The sequence below is a fragment of the Ruditapes philippinarum genome, unplaced genomic scaffold (assembly GCF_026571515.1).
Source record: "Ruditapes philippinarum isolate M1 unplaced genomic scaffold, ASM2657151v2 ctg1965_1_1_1_1, whole genome shotgun sequence".
Classification (NCBI taxonomy): Eukaryota; Metazoa; Mollusca; class Bivalvia; order Venerida; family Veneridae; genus Ruditapes; species Ruditapes philippinarum.
Genome location: NW_026867129.1, coordinates 22805 through 37024, shown reverse-complemented (window position 1 = coordinate 37024; position 14220 = coordinate 22805). Strand labels below are relative to the sequence as shown.

General features: G+C 32.6%; 2 protein-coding genes across 4 annotated transcripts in view; both read right to left on the bottom strand.

Annotated features, from left to right (window-relative positions):
- The window catches only part of LOC132734929 (neprilysin-like), a 36545-nt gene extending 33512 nt beyond the window's left edge, over positions 1-3033 (bottom strand). For 2 of the 3 annotated variants that reach the window (XM_060721813.1, XM_060721811.1), the window contains exons 1-2: positions 2943-3033; positions 2282-2389 (exon numbers count right to left, since the gene is read on the bottom strand). In XM_060721813.1, the coding sequence (XP_060577796.1) occupies positions 2282-2367 (86 nt within the window). In that variant the 5' untranslated portion in view covers positions 2368-2389; positions 2943-3033. Of the gene's footprint in view, positions 1-2281; positions 2605-2942 lie in introns of those variants that run through there. The other variant, XM_060721812.1, reaches the window with a different exon arrangement.
- Positions 1-12931, bottom strand: part of LOC132734932 (SH3 domain-binding glutamic acid-rich-like protein 3) — a 125056-nt gene extending 112125 nt beyond the window's left edge. The window contains exons 1-3 of the mRNA XM_060721818.1: positions 12697-12931; positions 10354-10521; positions 9819-9917 (exon numbers count right to left, since the gene is read on the bottom strand). Of these exons, the coding sequence (XP_060577801.1) occupies positions 9852-9917; positions 10354-10521; positions 12697-12741 (279 nt within the window). The 5' untranslated portion in view covers positions 12742-12931 and the 3' untranslated portion in view covers positions 9819-9851. The remainder of the gene's footprint in view (positions 1-9818; positions 9918-10353; positions 10522-12696) is intronic.
- Positions 12932-14220: the final 1289 nt, after the last annotated feature.

Genomic DNA, 14220 nt, shown 5'->3' with positions numbered 1-14220 from the left:
TGTGTTGGACACTTTAAGGCCATTGAGTATGCCTGTAGAACAAGTCAAATAAAGGGATGTCCCATATATATGAACCAACTTCACAAAAAGTTGACAAGCTAGGGTCAAGACCGGATGGACCCTCATTAAGACTATAATACATAAATAAATATATATTTGTACCAAATACTGCCTGGTTAGCTAAAAAGGACTGATAATCGGGCTACCCGGGTTTCGATCCGCGAATAGTATAGGTCATTTGAATTGCGATTGATCATAAAATCCGTTATACGGCCATTCGCACTGTACCTCTGCTTTGGCATGTACAGAAGTTAACAGTTCAGCGAAAGTGAAGGCAACTATACTGGTAACTATTTGACAGCCTGTCCAAGAATGATGCAGTGGCTGAATTGTGCTCTGGTAATTTCAATGTGGCGTACTGTCGTGACCCGGAGTGTAAACTACCAACACCACCACGATTATACACCAGTATAAATGGACAAATGAAAGTTGGGGCAGAAAATCCTAAATATTTTTTTGTTTTCTTACTGCAAAAATCAGAAGCATATCTGACTTGTGATTACCGGTATTTTGTTGTGTTTTCGCGTTTTTTTTGGCACGAAAGGGCGACCTTTATTAGACTTTACCAGTGTTAATAGTTTATGCAAATTTGCTGGCCGGATATCCAATTACTACACCAGGATAATGCATAGTCACTACTTGACCTGGTTTACACAAAAGATAACGCGTTTTTTGTTTGTGACATTGCATTAATAAAATGGCGGTGGTGTTGGTGGTGTTGGTAGTTTTTCAACCGGATCACGGCAGTAAGCCACATTGAATTTCCGAAAGCACGATTCAGCCACCGCATCGTTCCTGCAACGTCCGGGAATCGATCCCTAGGCCGCCCGATTTACAGTCCAACGCTCTACCTATGCGGCACGACATTGATAATAAGATATGGGTGAATCTTCGCCTTATGAGTAAAATGTCATAAATCTGCCACCATAGTTTATGTTTGCGTATCCTCATATCTTACATATCGTTATATCTTGCTACTTTATACATTTTACATTCGGTTTCTACCCGGATTGAATATAAACAAAAACCATTTGAATTGATGGTTTGAAATGACACGTTAGTTTAACAATATTTTTTATTTCTATTTATACAACATAAATTTATACAGTAAACATATATATTTCGTGGATTGGAAAACAAGTCAAATGTGACTTATGTAAATTCCTTTCGTTGAAAGTAAAAAAAAAATGGATAATGTACAAATGTATCTTATGTTATGCATCAAAATACATTAAATATAATTTGCCACGGTTTGCATAAATATACGAGTAAACTTAATTTGTTTAGCTTGATATATGTCTTAGAAATGCTTTTATTTTACAAAAGTCTTTTATTTTTGGTGTCCTTTTATAAAATAGTTCCAAAAAGTTACTCATTAGCCAATTACCTAAACCACCTCTTTTGGGAAATAGTACAGTTATAGTGATTTGATATTTTGTTACAGTGATTTGAAGTCACAATAGTTCTTTGTTTACATTTTACTACTTTTATTACGAATAATTTCCACATCACATTTATCGCTACTTTCTTCAGGTAACAAGCATCTAGCGATATCTAAATATAACAAAACTCGTGTTTGCCCTTTATAAAGAAGTAAATATTTATTGGTTTCCTGGGCATGGGCACACTGTGTCTTTAAAACAAACGCCAACATTTACTTTGAGATAACGGTGTTTGAAGATAGTGCAGTGCGCATTATAACTCACATACGGTGATACCTTGCTATAAGCATTGTATTCTATTCATGAAACCTAGAACTGTCTCACGTTCTGTTGAAATATTTCAAAATAGAAATAATGAACTGAGTAGCATGATATGCAGATAGGCATGGTCTTATATTTGTGACACAGACATTTTTATATTACCGATTATCTTCAGAATGGTTTAAATGTAAGCAAAATATATAACATTTTATTTATTTTTCCATTAAAGTCCCATTTATATACATGTACATGACATAAAAAGGATATACATAAACAACATAAACCAAATCTTAAAAAAACCATTTATATAGCCATCCTTTATAGAATTACAAGAGTTGTTAAATGAGTTACAAAACACTTATAAATAGATAACATATGGATAATTTACATGATATAAACCAGAGATGTACATGTTATCTATGTCTCTAGTTTAACTTATGAACAAACAAAGTTGAAACAAAACAAAACAAGTTGCAATAATGTAATGTAACAGACTGAAAACACTAAGAAATATTTACCTAATTTTTACATCATTTTCATTAGTTCCCTTAGTTCCATACTCCAAATCCTTTTCAAATCCTTGATTAATATAGGTTTGTGACATTGTTCCCGGCTTTTAATTGCTCCTTTAATATATATATATGCAAAAACTTTATTCTGAAACACGCCCGCAAATATACGTTGTTCCCTTTTTCAATAATTTCTAATGCAAATTTTACTGCTGCTCAGCAGAAGCAATTTACCGATACGTTCAACGGATAGATCAAATGACGTTTAAATTTAAATGCAATCAAGTCATAAAAAACGTATGTTTATTTCCTCCTTTTTTACAACCTCTGAAATTAGAAGACATTTACTGTTGTGCCTTTTGTACATTAATGTGACTTTGAATCTACTTATCGAAATATAATTTTTTTTTATAATTTAAAAATTTCAGGCAAAGTTATAAAGTTTTTAAGAAAATTTGTTGCGCTTTAAAAAAATAATAAACTGCATAAAAAGTATATAAGTATAATAATAATAATAATAAGCATTTAATTGTAACAGAAATCTAAGCTTGATTAATAAAGATTTAATAATAATAATAATAATAATAATAATAATAATAATGATAATAATGATAATAATAATAACAATAATAATAAAGATTTATATAAATACGGTAAATAAATAATAAACCTGTGCCGGATTTAAGTCACAAATAAACCGTGTGGCTGCTAATCCGTTTCACAAATAACTAACTTGGACAGGTACAGATTATCGCTATCAATAAGAGAGCTTATTTGGTCTCGAGTCGCTCACCCGAATTTAACAAAGATGGCGATACAATTTTTTTTCAACTTGCAAATAAATGCACTTAAAGATTAAATATTTTGTAAATTTCGATGGCCGCATCACATATGGCATAAAATTTAAATCATATTACAACTGTAATCGTGTTGAAACTGAGGCTCAGTGAATGCGTGATGTCCGGTGGTGACAACAAGTTCATAAGTCACAAGTTTGAGCCTACACCGAGCCTACACCGCGGGGTATTATATAAATTTATATGTATACGAATATAAATTAACTAAAGTCAAGTGTATGCACTCTAGATACACTTTAGAGTCATTAAACAATGAAGTCCATTGTAGTTTCATTGATGACAATGAACACGTTTTTGAATGAAACTTTAAAATAGTGATATATAGATCTTATGAAAGAAAACAAAAAGATAATGGTTACAGGGTAAACGCCTAATTACAGTTTGTAAGGTTTGTACTACCATGGCAATTGTATACATGCATGTGTGTGTGCATGTGTGCTTGACGGCTCGGGATATATATATACAAATAACCGTTTATATAGGGCCATTTAACCTGTCAAAAACTCTTTATAACGAATTTAAGATACTGCAAACGCTCTTTATAAGAGTAAAAATGAAACTTATTCATACATCGACTGCAGCCGTGAATACAGATTATATAAACTTCACGATTATCCAATGAGAAACGACGTTACAAACGTGCTGTATTATAAATATATATAAACCCCTGAGAGCCTCTGCTACTTAACCATTGCCATTGCGTCTTATCAAATACCATTCTGTTTGACATCCACCTTTGTTTTCAATGTCTAGAGAATTGCATGGAATAAAATATGCAAGCAAAAGACATTTTTAGCAGACGACAATTTCCGAGCGTGAAAAAAGTTAAATAATTAACAATATGGTTGCTTAAAATGTTGTAAATGGAGTATATATAGAAATATACATTAAAAATCCCAGTAGAGTTGAACATAACGATCACGTTCTCTAATTTACAGGACTATGAATTATATTTTAATGATTTAGTTAAGCATAACTTGTAACAAGGTAAACAACTTATCCTACATTTATAAATCCATACATTCTACATAAGCCAAAAATAATGCACGGTGGTTTCCTACCTCCACCAGATAGATCGTCCACAATATGCAACCCCCCCCCCCCCCCCCCGGTGTTGACCTTCTCTTCTCATTGCACAACCGATTTTTACAAAAAAAATATAACGATAATATAATTAACACATTTTCAGTTGATATAATTTTAATACAATCAATGTGTAAGTGGTATACAAAATGTAAAATATTTGCCAATAACATGTTTCAATAATACAAATATACAAGCTCAATCCAAATGTGGCGTATCGGACAAAACGACGCCAATAATTTGACGTAATTTACCTATGACGTTTAAACCTTGATACGTCAATGACGTCCTTCCGCCCGATTCGTCACATGTATTATACTCTTGTTTCATCAACAAATCACCAATTACATATGGCAATAATACAATAAGCACAAACATATTTCCCATTCAATAATTTCTAAGGCTACGTTCCTCGGCGCTTTTTAAATTCATTACATCGTTGTCATAGAAACGATAGCGCTTATAGAAGGTGTACTATACAAGTGATATACGTTTGATAAGAGAAATATCTTTTTAAAAGTTGATCCATTTAATATTTAGCTAAAAGAATATTTGCTTTGTACCCTATTAGTTTCCACCCGTCCCCTCCTCAATTTTTTTTTAAATGAAAGACAAGAAAAAAGAGGCCAGATAAAAGTCACTAATGAGATTTAGTACCGATTAAAATTGAAAAGTTTAAAGCATCTTTCCTTTCAAAACTGCTAATTTACATATTAAATTTAGGGTCATAGGGTGACACTTGTCGAACTATGTCCTCTCTTTAATTTACCTGATTTTATCGTAACATCGTCTCAAGTCTTTTTTAATACAGTATGACAGTATGGCCTAGGATTTCTATTACATTAATATGCTAATTTAAATGTATGTAAAGAGTACTTGGTGATGGTTTATTCTGTTTTATAAATCTAAGTTTCTTAATTGTATGCAAACTATCCCATTTAGGGACTAACTGCTTTTATACGTCTAATAAGCTTGGGAAAACGTTTTTAAAATTAAACTTAACAATGATGTATGGATACTTCTCCATTGAAAATGTAAGGAAAGATGGGGCTTTTCGTTCAACTTAGCAAAACATTAGAGAAAACAACTTTTTAAACAAATTGATAAGCTTTATAGAGGGGTCGCGAAAACTGAAAACTTTCTATTTTCTGTTATATAAACCAACCGTATTTTAAACATTTTTTCCAACCAGATTTCAAAAGTTTAGTAAGCTATCATTTATTTGTAGATAACATTAGTTTCAGTCTAAAAAAATGTCGTTGAAGACCCTTTTTTCCATGTCTTAAATTCGTAAACCAGTAACATAAATTTACACCTTTCGCCCTCAAGATATACCCACATATCAATGTGCAATAATATTTACAGTCCTCAAAATACGTGTTAAGAGTCTTGTACCATTTTATTTATCATCTTAGTGTCAGTAACCAAGATCCGCAAATGTTTTCATATGAAGAGTTTGATTACCATCAATATTTTAAGAAGAAAAAATGTATCATAAATCAAGTTTAGTTAAATCAAGTTTGGTCTTCAACACGTGAACAAGTGCTGAATATATTTGCACATTTATAATCGAGTACCACTCAGCAAAAGGAGCAATGCCACATTGTTATGGAACGGATTTTGGTGGTTAAATCTGGGACAAAAGATAGTCCCAGATAAAATAAAGGATTTTAAACATCATCACTTTATATAAGGAACTCCATTGGTGCCTTTTCGGAGTCTACCAGGTTTGTATCGAACTCTCGCAGTAGGCTGAATAAAAGTATAATTAGTGTTTATTAGACAAAATATCTTTATAAAAAGATCAGGCCGTGAAAAGCTAGTTTAATAATCTGAGAGGCAAGTCCATCACATAATGATAAGTTGGCACTTTGTTCAATACTGATACAGCTTTCTGGCGGGCTACGAACGTAATGTGTGTTTTAACAATAAATTTAACACAATGCATTATAGATAAAAAGGCCAATCCATCAAACACTTAGTAAATTTAGAGGAAACGACCCCTTCCCGCATTTTAACCTAGTCATTGAAAATACATTATCTGCGAATTAGCACTCCACGCTTGCATTTATCGTGTAATAAATAAAACACCCCAGAATCCGTCATTTTAGCACAAAATATCATTTAGTATTGAGCCAATGTACATGAATATTCAATCTTTGATTTGGCCCATCTTTCATATCATATACATGTAGTACATGTTGTTACAAGAAAATTTGTAGCTTTAATATATGGTCTTGAGAAAAAAAATCTCAATCGCATGATTTAAGTGTGTACTTTTTAGATACTAAATCTAGATGCACAACTAAAATCCGCCATATAACCATGCTGCTATAACGCTATGTGCACATATCACTTTAAAATGAAATAAATATTACCAAAAATACAAAATCAGGACAATTTATTTAGATGATCTTGCTATTTCTTCGACCAAATATATCCAAACAAGAAAGTAATAAATCTATTATCGTGTGATTTTGTTTACTTCTAAAGGTAATAAATCTTTACAGTTCATCTGAGTATTTACATATAACATTTTATACAAAAAAAACAAGAACATTGTAAACTTAGCGCACACAGACAAAAAATTACCTGTAGACAACGGCAGTGAAATGTTTGTTTGTTTCATGGTATGTCTTTGGACGGATATTTTGTTCAGTCTTTCAATAGATTATAATAAAGGGACAATAACTGCTTATAAATATATATTTAAAAAGAATAAAAAATAAAATTAGCAAGCCATGTGTCCGTTCGTCAATTAAAATATGAATTGGATTTGAATTACAAGATTACGAAACTGTTTCAAAGGGGCAATAATGCCGAAAAATCTAAGCAGATTAGAAAAAAACTTCCAATGCCGTATATCTAAGTTACACAAGTACAAAAATGTATAAAAATCCACAGAACTATATTTAATAATAATAATCTGTAATAAAAGTCTCTGAAAAATTGTAACAATTAAAGCGTTGTAAATCCGAAAGGACGCATAAATTACGCCCAAAAACTATGTCTGTCACCGTCTTTCTGGCGGGGATTAACAACACATTGAAGCTATAATGAAATGACAAAATTTGGAGGCTATTATTTGCATGTGAAGGGACATATATACTTATATAAGCTGAACTTCATCTTCGACATCGTACCAATTTATGCATTTCAATTACTAATAATACCAAATGCCAAAGCTACTTACAAATATTAGTAAGATAAAAAATATATAAAAAACACTAAATGCTGATTGTCAAAAACAAAAAATATATGGAAGACTGGTAGTGATATTTAGTATATTACACCCCTTAGTATAATACACCTCTATGTCTGAACCGCATACTAAAACATATATAACCAATAAAAGTATCAAACAGCAAGGGAGACAATTAGGCACATTCATTTTTACGTCCCTTGACTCTGTTTCAATCCAAGGTATGAATACTTTGAACGATCTCCTATCTTTGAACAAAGAACATTAAACCGTCCATTTATTATCCACGTAGGGATTCCCCTGATGTAATTTTTTTAAAGCGGTTTGCAAAAAAACAGAAAAAACTTTTAAACCCTTTTATATTCAGACTTTAAAATAAAAACCCCCTGTTCTTTTCCCGTTTAGATTTTACTAACTATTATATAAAAAACAGAGAGAAAACAAAGGAAAACGAGAGACTCTCCCGGAAAATTTTATAAAAAAATCCGTCGGGCCCTTTTCAAGATTTTTAACTTGGAAAAGACCCTTTCACAAAACAGGGTTAAAACATTTGGGAAAAATTCTCCGCTAGAAAATTTTGGGTTTTTATTTTTTGGGCAAAATTGGGGGCCCGCAAGGGACCCCTCTTTCAAAAAATAATAAGGCAAAGGGTGTCAGATTCAAAAAATGACGGTTACAAAAAAAGTCATTTAAAAAATAAAACCCAGTCAGGTAAAATGATTAAAACAGATTAATAATAAAGTATAATTTATTGTTTCTCAAATAAAACAAGCAATTATCATAGTATTGCAAGCAATCCATAAGTCCCCTACCGGTTAGAACCCAAGCAACATTCTGATGGGCCATTGGCCATTCAATTTTACCAGTGAATGAATGACACGAATGAACTTAAAGCTTTTGAGTTCTAAGTTTGTCTATATCACAGTAATGTGTTAAGTTTCCCTGCCTAGTAAGGAAATTATGTTAATACAACCTTGTCATATTATTACGATGTGGGATTTTAAAGTAAATCATATAAGGAATGAAGAAGTTGGAGTAAAAAATACCAATTTCTCGAAAAAAAATCTAAGTTCAAGGGGGATATAATTTTGGAAATAGTCTTGATAGAGTATTTAACCTTCTCAAAAATGTTGACTGATAATAAGAAACATATATATGATGTTTGAAGTAGATACATTAGGAATATTATATTTAAAGTTTGAAGTAAACACCTTAAGAAATAAAGAACTTATAGTGAAAAAATGAAAAATTTAAATCAGAAATCTTGAAATTCAGGCTATTTGTTGCCATAGCAACCAGAATTTTTAACAGAGGAAGAAAAGAAAAAGATGTGCATAATCTCCAGACTGCCATCTACCCATATTTCAAGTTTCATAAAAATATTTTCAGTACTTTTTGAGATATCACTGGATCCAGTTTATGTGTTAAATTTGCCATATTTTCAGAATATTTGTTGCCATAGCAACCAGAATTTTCAACATAGGAACAAAGAAAAAGACGTGCGTAAACTCAATACTGCCATCTATCCATATATGAAGTTTCATAAAAATATTTTTAGTACTTTTTGCGTTATCGCGGGATCCAGTTTTGTGGACTGACGGACTGATAGACAGACAGACGGACAGACAGACAGACGGACGGAGGGTAAACCTAAAGTCCCCTCCGGTTAAACCGGTAGGGGACTAACAAAACATAAAGAGTGGTGGCAAAGTCGAATGGTGAACATGTCAGACTAGCAATCAAAGGATCGCTAGCTGCGTTGGTTCAAACACGGTCAGGGACAAAATAAACTTTACACACGTTTCTCATTACCGGTTGATTCCAGGAACGGCCTAAAAGCTTTGAAATGTTTTGTCTCGTTTGAAACCTTGGCAACTGAATGCATTATTTTAAACAGCAAATTGACAACAGTTGCTCCATGTTTATTGGGTGCTTCATTGATAGAAACTAGCGAAATATGCCGAACCCTCCTGTCCGAAGCAATCGACCCTTTAAGTCAAACTTTGCATGATCATAGATAAACAGCGAGGTTTGCCGAATGATCCGCAGGTTTCGCTCCCTATTATATAAGAAGTTTGTTTTGTTTGGTTTTATGGCGCACCTACGCAATTTAGGTCATATAGCGCCGAAACAGGAAAGATCATTTTGGCTAACCTCAGGTGTGACACATTTAAAGGAACACCACGTGTCAAAACCACTAACCTGCTAGAGCTAAGAGATGCATAGACTCCAGTCAATTCGAACCCATTAATTCGCCACTTACGATCGCACAGGGACAAACGGTTGCTGCAATTCTGATGCCTCATCCCTTAAAAGGCAATCCCTCAGCGACAAGGAGGTTATACCAGAAGAATTACACATAATAAGAATAGAGCGCGTATACAATATAATTGATGTACTTACATTTAAGAAAGGACTGAGCAATAAAACAATAACATCATTGTAACTTAAGAAATTCCTTTAACAGATTGTCCTCTACCGCGTCCTCAAACTCTTGGAAATTCTGAAAAATGTAACATATTATAAGTTAAATAGCACAATTATCAAATTTTCTTGTAACATTTAGATTCTATGAAACCTTCAATTAAAACTATAAATATTATAATATACATGGGTGCAAGTTGAAAATTTGGAAAAATCTAAAAAAAACTGTGATTCATAATCATTTTCCTACATAATCTAATAGTAAAACATGATGAAATCTGTCACAAAAAACAGAGCTTCAGGCATATGCTTGAAAACTTGCACCCATGAATATATTATATTCGAATGATTTCCTTCATAGAAAACTAATATAGCGATTAAGTGCAATTTGTCAGATTTGAAAGATTCCGTATTTTTTGCTTAATGTTCCATCGTTATCTATTTATTTCATTTTATCTTATTTTACAATGTATGTATTCTAATTCTTGTAAAAAGCAAGGCTTGAAAAACTTTACCCCACAATATGTATCGTCGTTAAATATGGCGGGCGGAAGTAGATCGTCGATGCCCGCCTTTTCTCGCATGTGGTCCCGCCCATCTTGGTTATTACACAAATCTATTTCTTCAAACGCTATTCCTTTTGCTTCAAATACATGTTTTATTCTATTCTGCTTGTTGAAAATCTGGAATAAAATGTTCACCATTAATCTCAGATGTCATTAAATTATTATTTATATGTGCTCATTTGACTAATATTTTATACAGAGCTACGTTTATAGCAATATTGTGTTATTGTGAAAGAGGGTCTTGTAGCTCATATTAACCACTTTCTAATCGGCCTCCTGTTTTTAACCAGTACCGTTCTGGTGCCAAAAAGAAAACTATATGGTCATGTATTAAGTAAGGCTCGAGCCCACACTCCCTGGATTAAAAGAAAAACTTCTTAGCCACTAGGTCAGATCTCTCAAAGACAGTACTAGTAGCTCGTATAAAGTACATGATTGTATTTTTTGTATACGAGAAACGTAATAAGATACATGCATTTGTTAAGCTCAGATACAAAGAAAATAAGAAATTCCTAAAGGTCTCTTTATTTGTGTTTTCCCTGGTATGATATAATTGATGTTGTTTCATTTCTCAAACACGCTTTACTGCGTCATTGTTTTATCATATTAGATATCTTTTACCATGTTCTTGCACAATACTGAAAATATTTATCTATCTTAACAACAACAACATAGGGAGGTTGACTATCAATTCTATCTAACGGAAACGTATTGATCAGCCTTAACTGATCGCCATGAAAACTGGAGGATTTCATATGCAATTTCAGTCCCTAAAAAAGTTATCTCAAGCGTAATTTACCATTCATATTACCCTACAATATACCATGCTTCAACTTTCTCCTCTTTGAAAATAATAATGACAACCTTTAAATCATGCTTGATTTTCATAATTTACACGCATAGGTTCGCATAGGTACAAGAAAATGAAAGCATGTATTCACAAAGCTAAATTTATTTATATACTATTTGAACATTTTGTATTCCCGGACAGAGTTGTCGTACGTGTTTCACTAATAACATGAATACTTCTTTATGTTGTATCATAGTTTGGAGACCTTTCTGTTGAAAATGTGTCAGGGTTAAATCGTATACATATACATCATTACATGCACAGTGCGTTAACTGGAGTGCGGGTATTAGTTACCCGCACTCCAGAGCATCCCCATTGATTGGCTTATTTTTGCTGGGGTTTACATATTGTGACGACAGAGAAAGGGAAAGCGACAGAAATGTCATATTCAGATGTTCGTTCATTGGATCATTTTTGCCGGGGTTTCATATTGTGACAACAGGGAACGTGTTTTTATGTTTGACTATGATACAAACGAGAAAGAACACCAAAACACTCGGCAATCTGATTAATACTCGGGGGCTACGCCCCCTCGTACAAATCAGATAGCCTCGTGTTTCGGTGCTCTTTCTATTACTTATATTATTTCTTATTCATTTGTATCTTTACAGTATCTTGTAAACATGAATATCTTTGGTAGTTATAAAACTACTGATAATCATAATACGGAACCCAACCCCACCCTATCGAGAAAATAAATTAAATAAATAGATCTAAATAAATTACTGTATAAATAAATAAAAATACACATATAGGTAGGTATATGAAGACGCCATATACATGTAACTTATTGCTAACTCGTATCTATTAATGCACATTAAAGAGGTTTAAGCTTCTCGTAAAAGTTTATAGTGAGAAACAAATAATAAATACTAAAGAAAATATCTATGGCAACCGTCGTGTAGAGAGATATGAAACACGTGTAGGAATCTATCACGCGCTGCCTAAAGCGCTTTTTATTACACATCAATTAATATATACACATTTTGCATTACACTACGGAAGCAAAATGGCACTTAAGGGCTTCCGTATTACACGGTAGAAAAAAAACAACAATATTATGCAAACAACAATTATATATACATCTATCTGAGCAAAAAGTATATTCACTTCCGCATTAACATGAATTATTTCAAAATTATGCTTATATCTTAAATGCCGCGATTTTAAGTCCGATTAAGTAAAACTATTTACGACCTGGCATATAATTCGTTATCACTTTTTGCTTGTGCAGTGTAACACAATAAGTTCATTTAATATGGTTTCAATCTTATGCATGCTATATTCAATACAAAACATTACATTAATAGGTACTACATGGAGGATAGGTCTAAAAACAATTACTATATTGTAATTGATAAGTAACGAGTAAGAAGAAAATTAACGACACGTTACACATGCAGACATTTAGCATTTTTTAAGCAATCATTAGAAATACTAACCTCTCTATTTGTTGTCACCGAAGTTGTATACAATTTAATAACCATTTTTGCAACATTTAGTAACTTATAAACTACAAATGATGTTCTTTGTATCAGGAAGTAGCTATCGATTCTGAACACTGAATCACCTCGGGGCCCGCGGCAGGATAGCAGAATTTCCCAAACGTATTCAGCGCTAAAAATTTCCCGGTAATTTCTTATATTCTGTTAAATTAAAAAAAACGGAATGTCTTTTCAGTAAATATTCCAGAGTTGCTGTAAAAGAATTTCCCTGATACTGATGTTACAAGTAACCAATCGTATTCAGGCTTTCCGTTTTCAGGAACTCCCCGTCGAGCGCCTCTTCTGCTACATGATAGCAGACATCTGGTAGCATCAGTCATTTCACGGCGGGGGGTAGGCAGGAGATTCTCTGATAACACAGCAGACGACTGCAAAATCATCTTCTATAAATAACAAAATAATTTATTCTTATTTACTTATTTAGTGAATTATCTGTAAACATATGGAGAGACATTATGTAATATATTTTCTACCGGCTCAGTATATATTGTTGTTAAATAAAACACGTTAATTTTAAATAAATGTTTTGACCGGTTCTTGACTGGAGTTATGTATAAACTTGAAAAAGGCGTGGCATATCCAGGTGAATAAATGAAGGTGTTAATCGACCTATTTTTTTCTCACAATAAATTAAACATAAGATGGACACTGTCTTGCTAGGTGATTGTAACATATCTTCATATTTTATTTTTAGTAATTTAATATTGTGGCAGTGCCAATTTAATACATTAATTTATTTCATTTCATAATTTGGCGGAATTTAAACAGAAATCTACCGACGCAAAAATATAATCAGTCGCATTTATTGATGAATTGCATGACACCTATTAATTTTGGGTTGCCCCGGATTGCTGTTACTTTAGCCGTGCGACACGACCATCAGCAATCCTATTATTATCTTTATATATGGTACTTTTCGGAGAAATATAAATTATATGCATTGGAAACACATAAGTATAACTTTTTCCGGTCGAATGCCTGTCTGTTATCAGTTTGACTTCCTGTAAAACTTACAGGGAAGAACCGGGTATAAAGAGAGCTTTCATTTGGGCACTTTAAAATCACAAAATGAAAACTGGGAATCCCATTGTCTAATCTACAAACAAAATGTAAAGTTCTTGTCATTCTAAGATAGTTATAAACTAAGATGTGAAGGATAGTTCTTGCCATTAATGAAATAAAATATAAAGGGATAGTTCTAAAATAAAATGTATAGGATATAAGAACTAACATATGCAAGTTAACCAGTTTTATTTCGGCCAAGTATCTTCTTTAAAAGATACTTCTTGCTTATTTCCCTGTGTCGCGTTTAGATTTAATGAAAAAAATCTACGTATTTTCCTATTTATTTTATGATTCGGCCTCAGCTAGCAGATGTCTGTTAAAAGTGGTCTTTATATTCATTTATCGTTATTTTGCAACTTCATAGGTCACATGTTGGTCACTTCAGTACACAACATT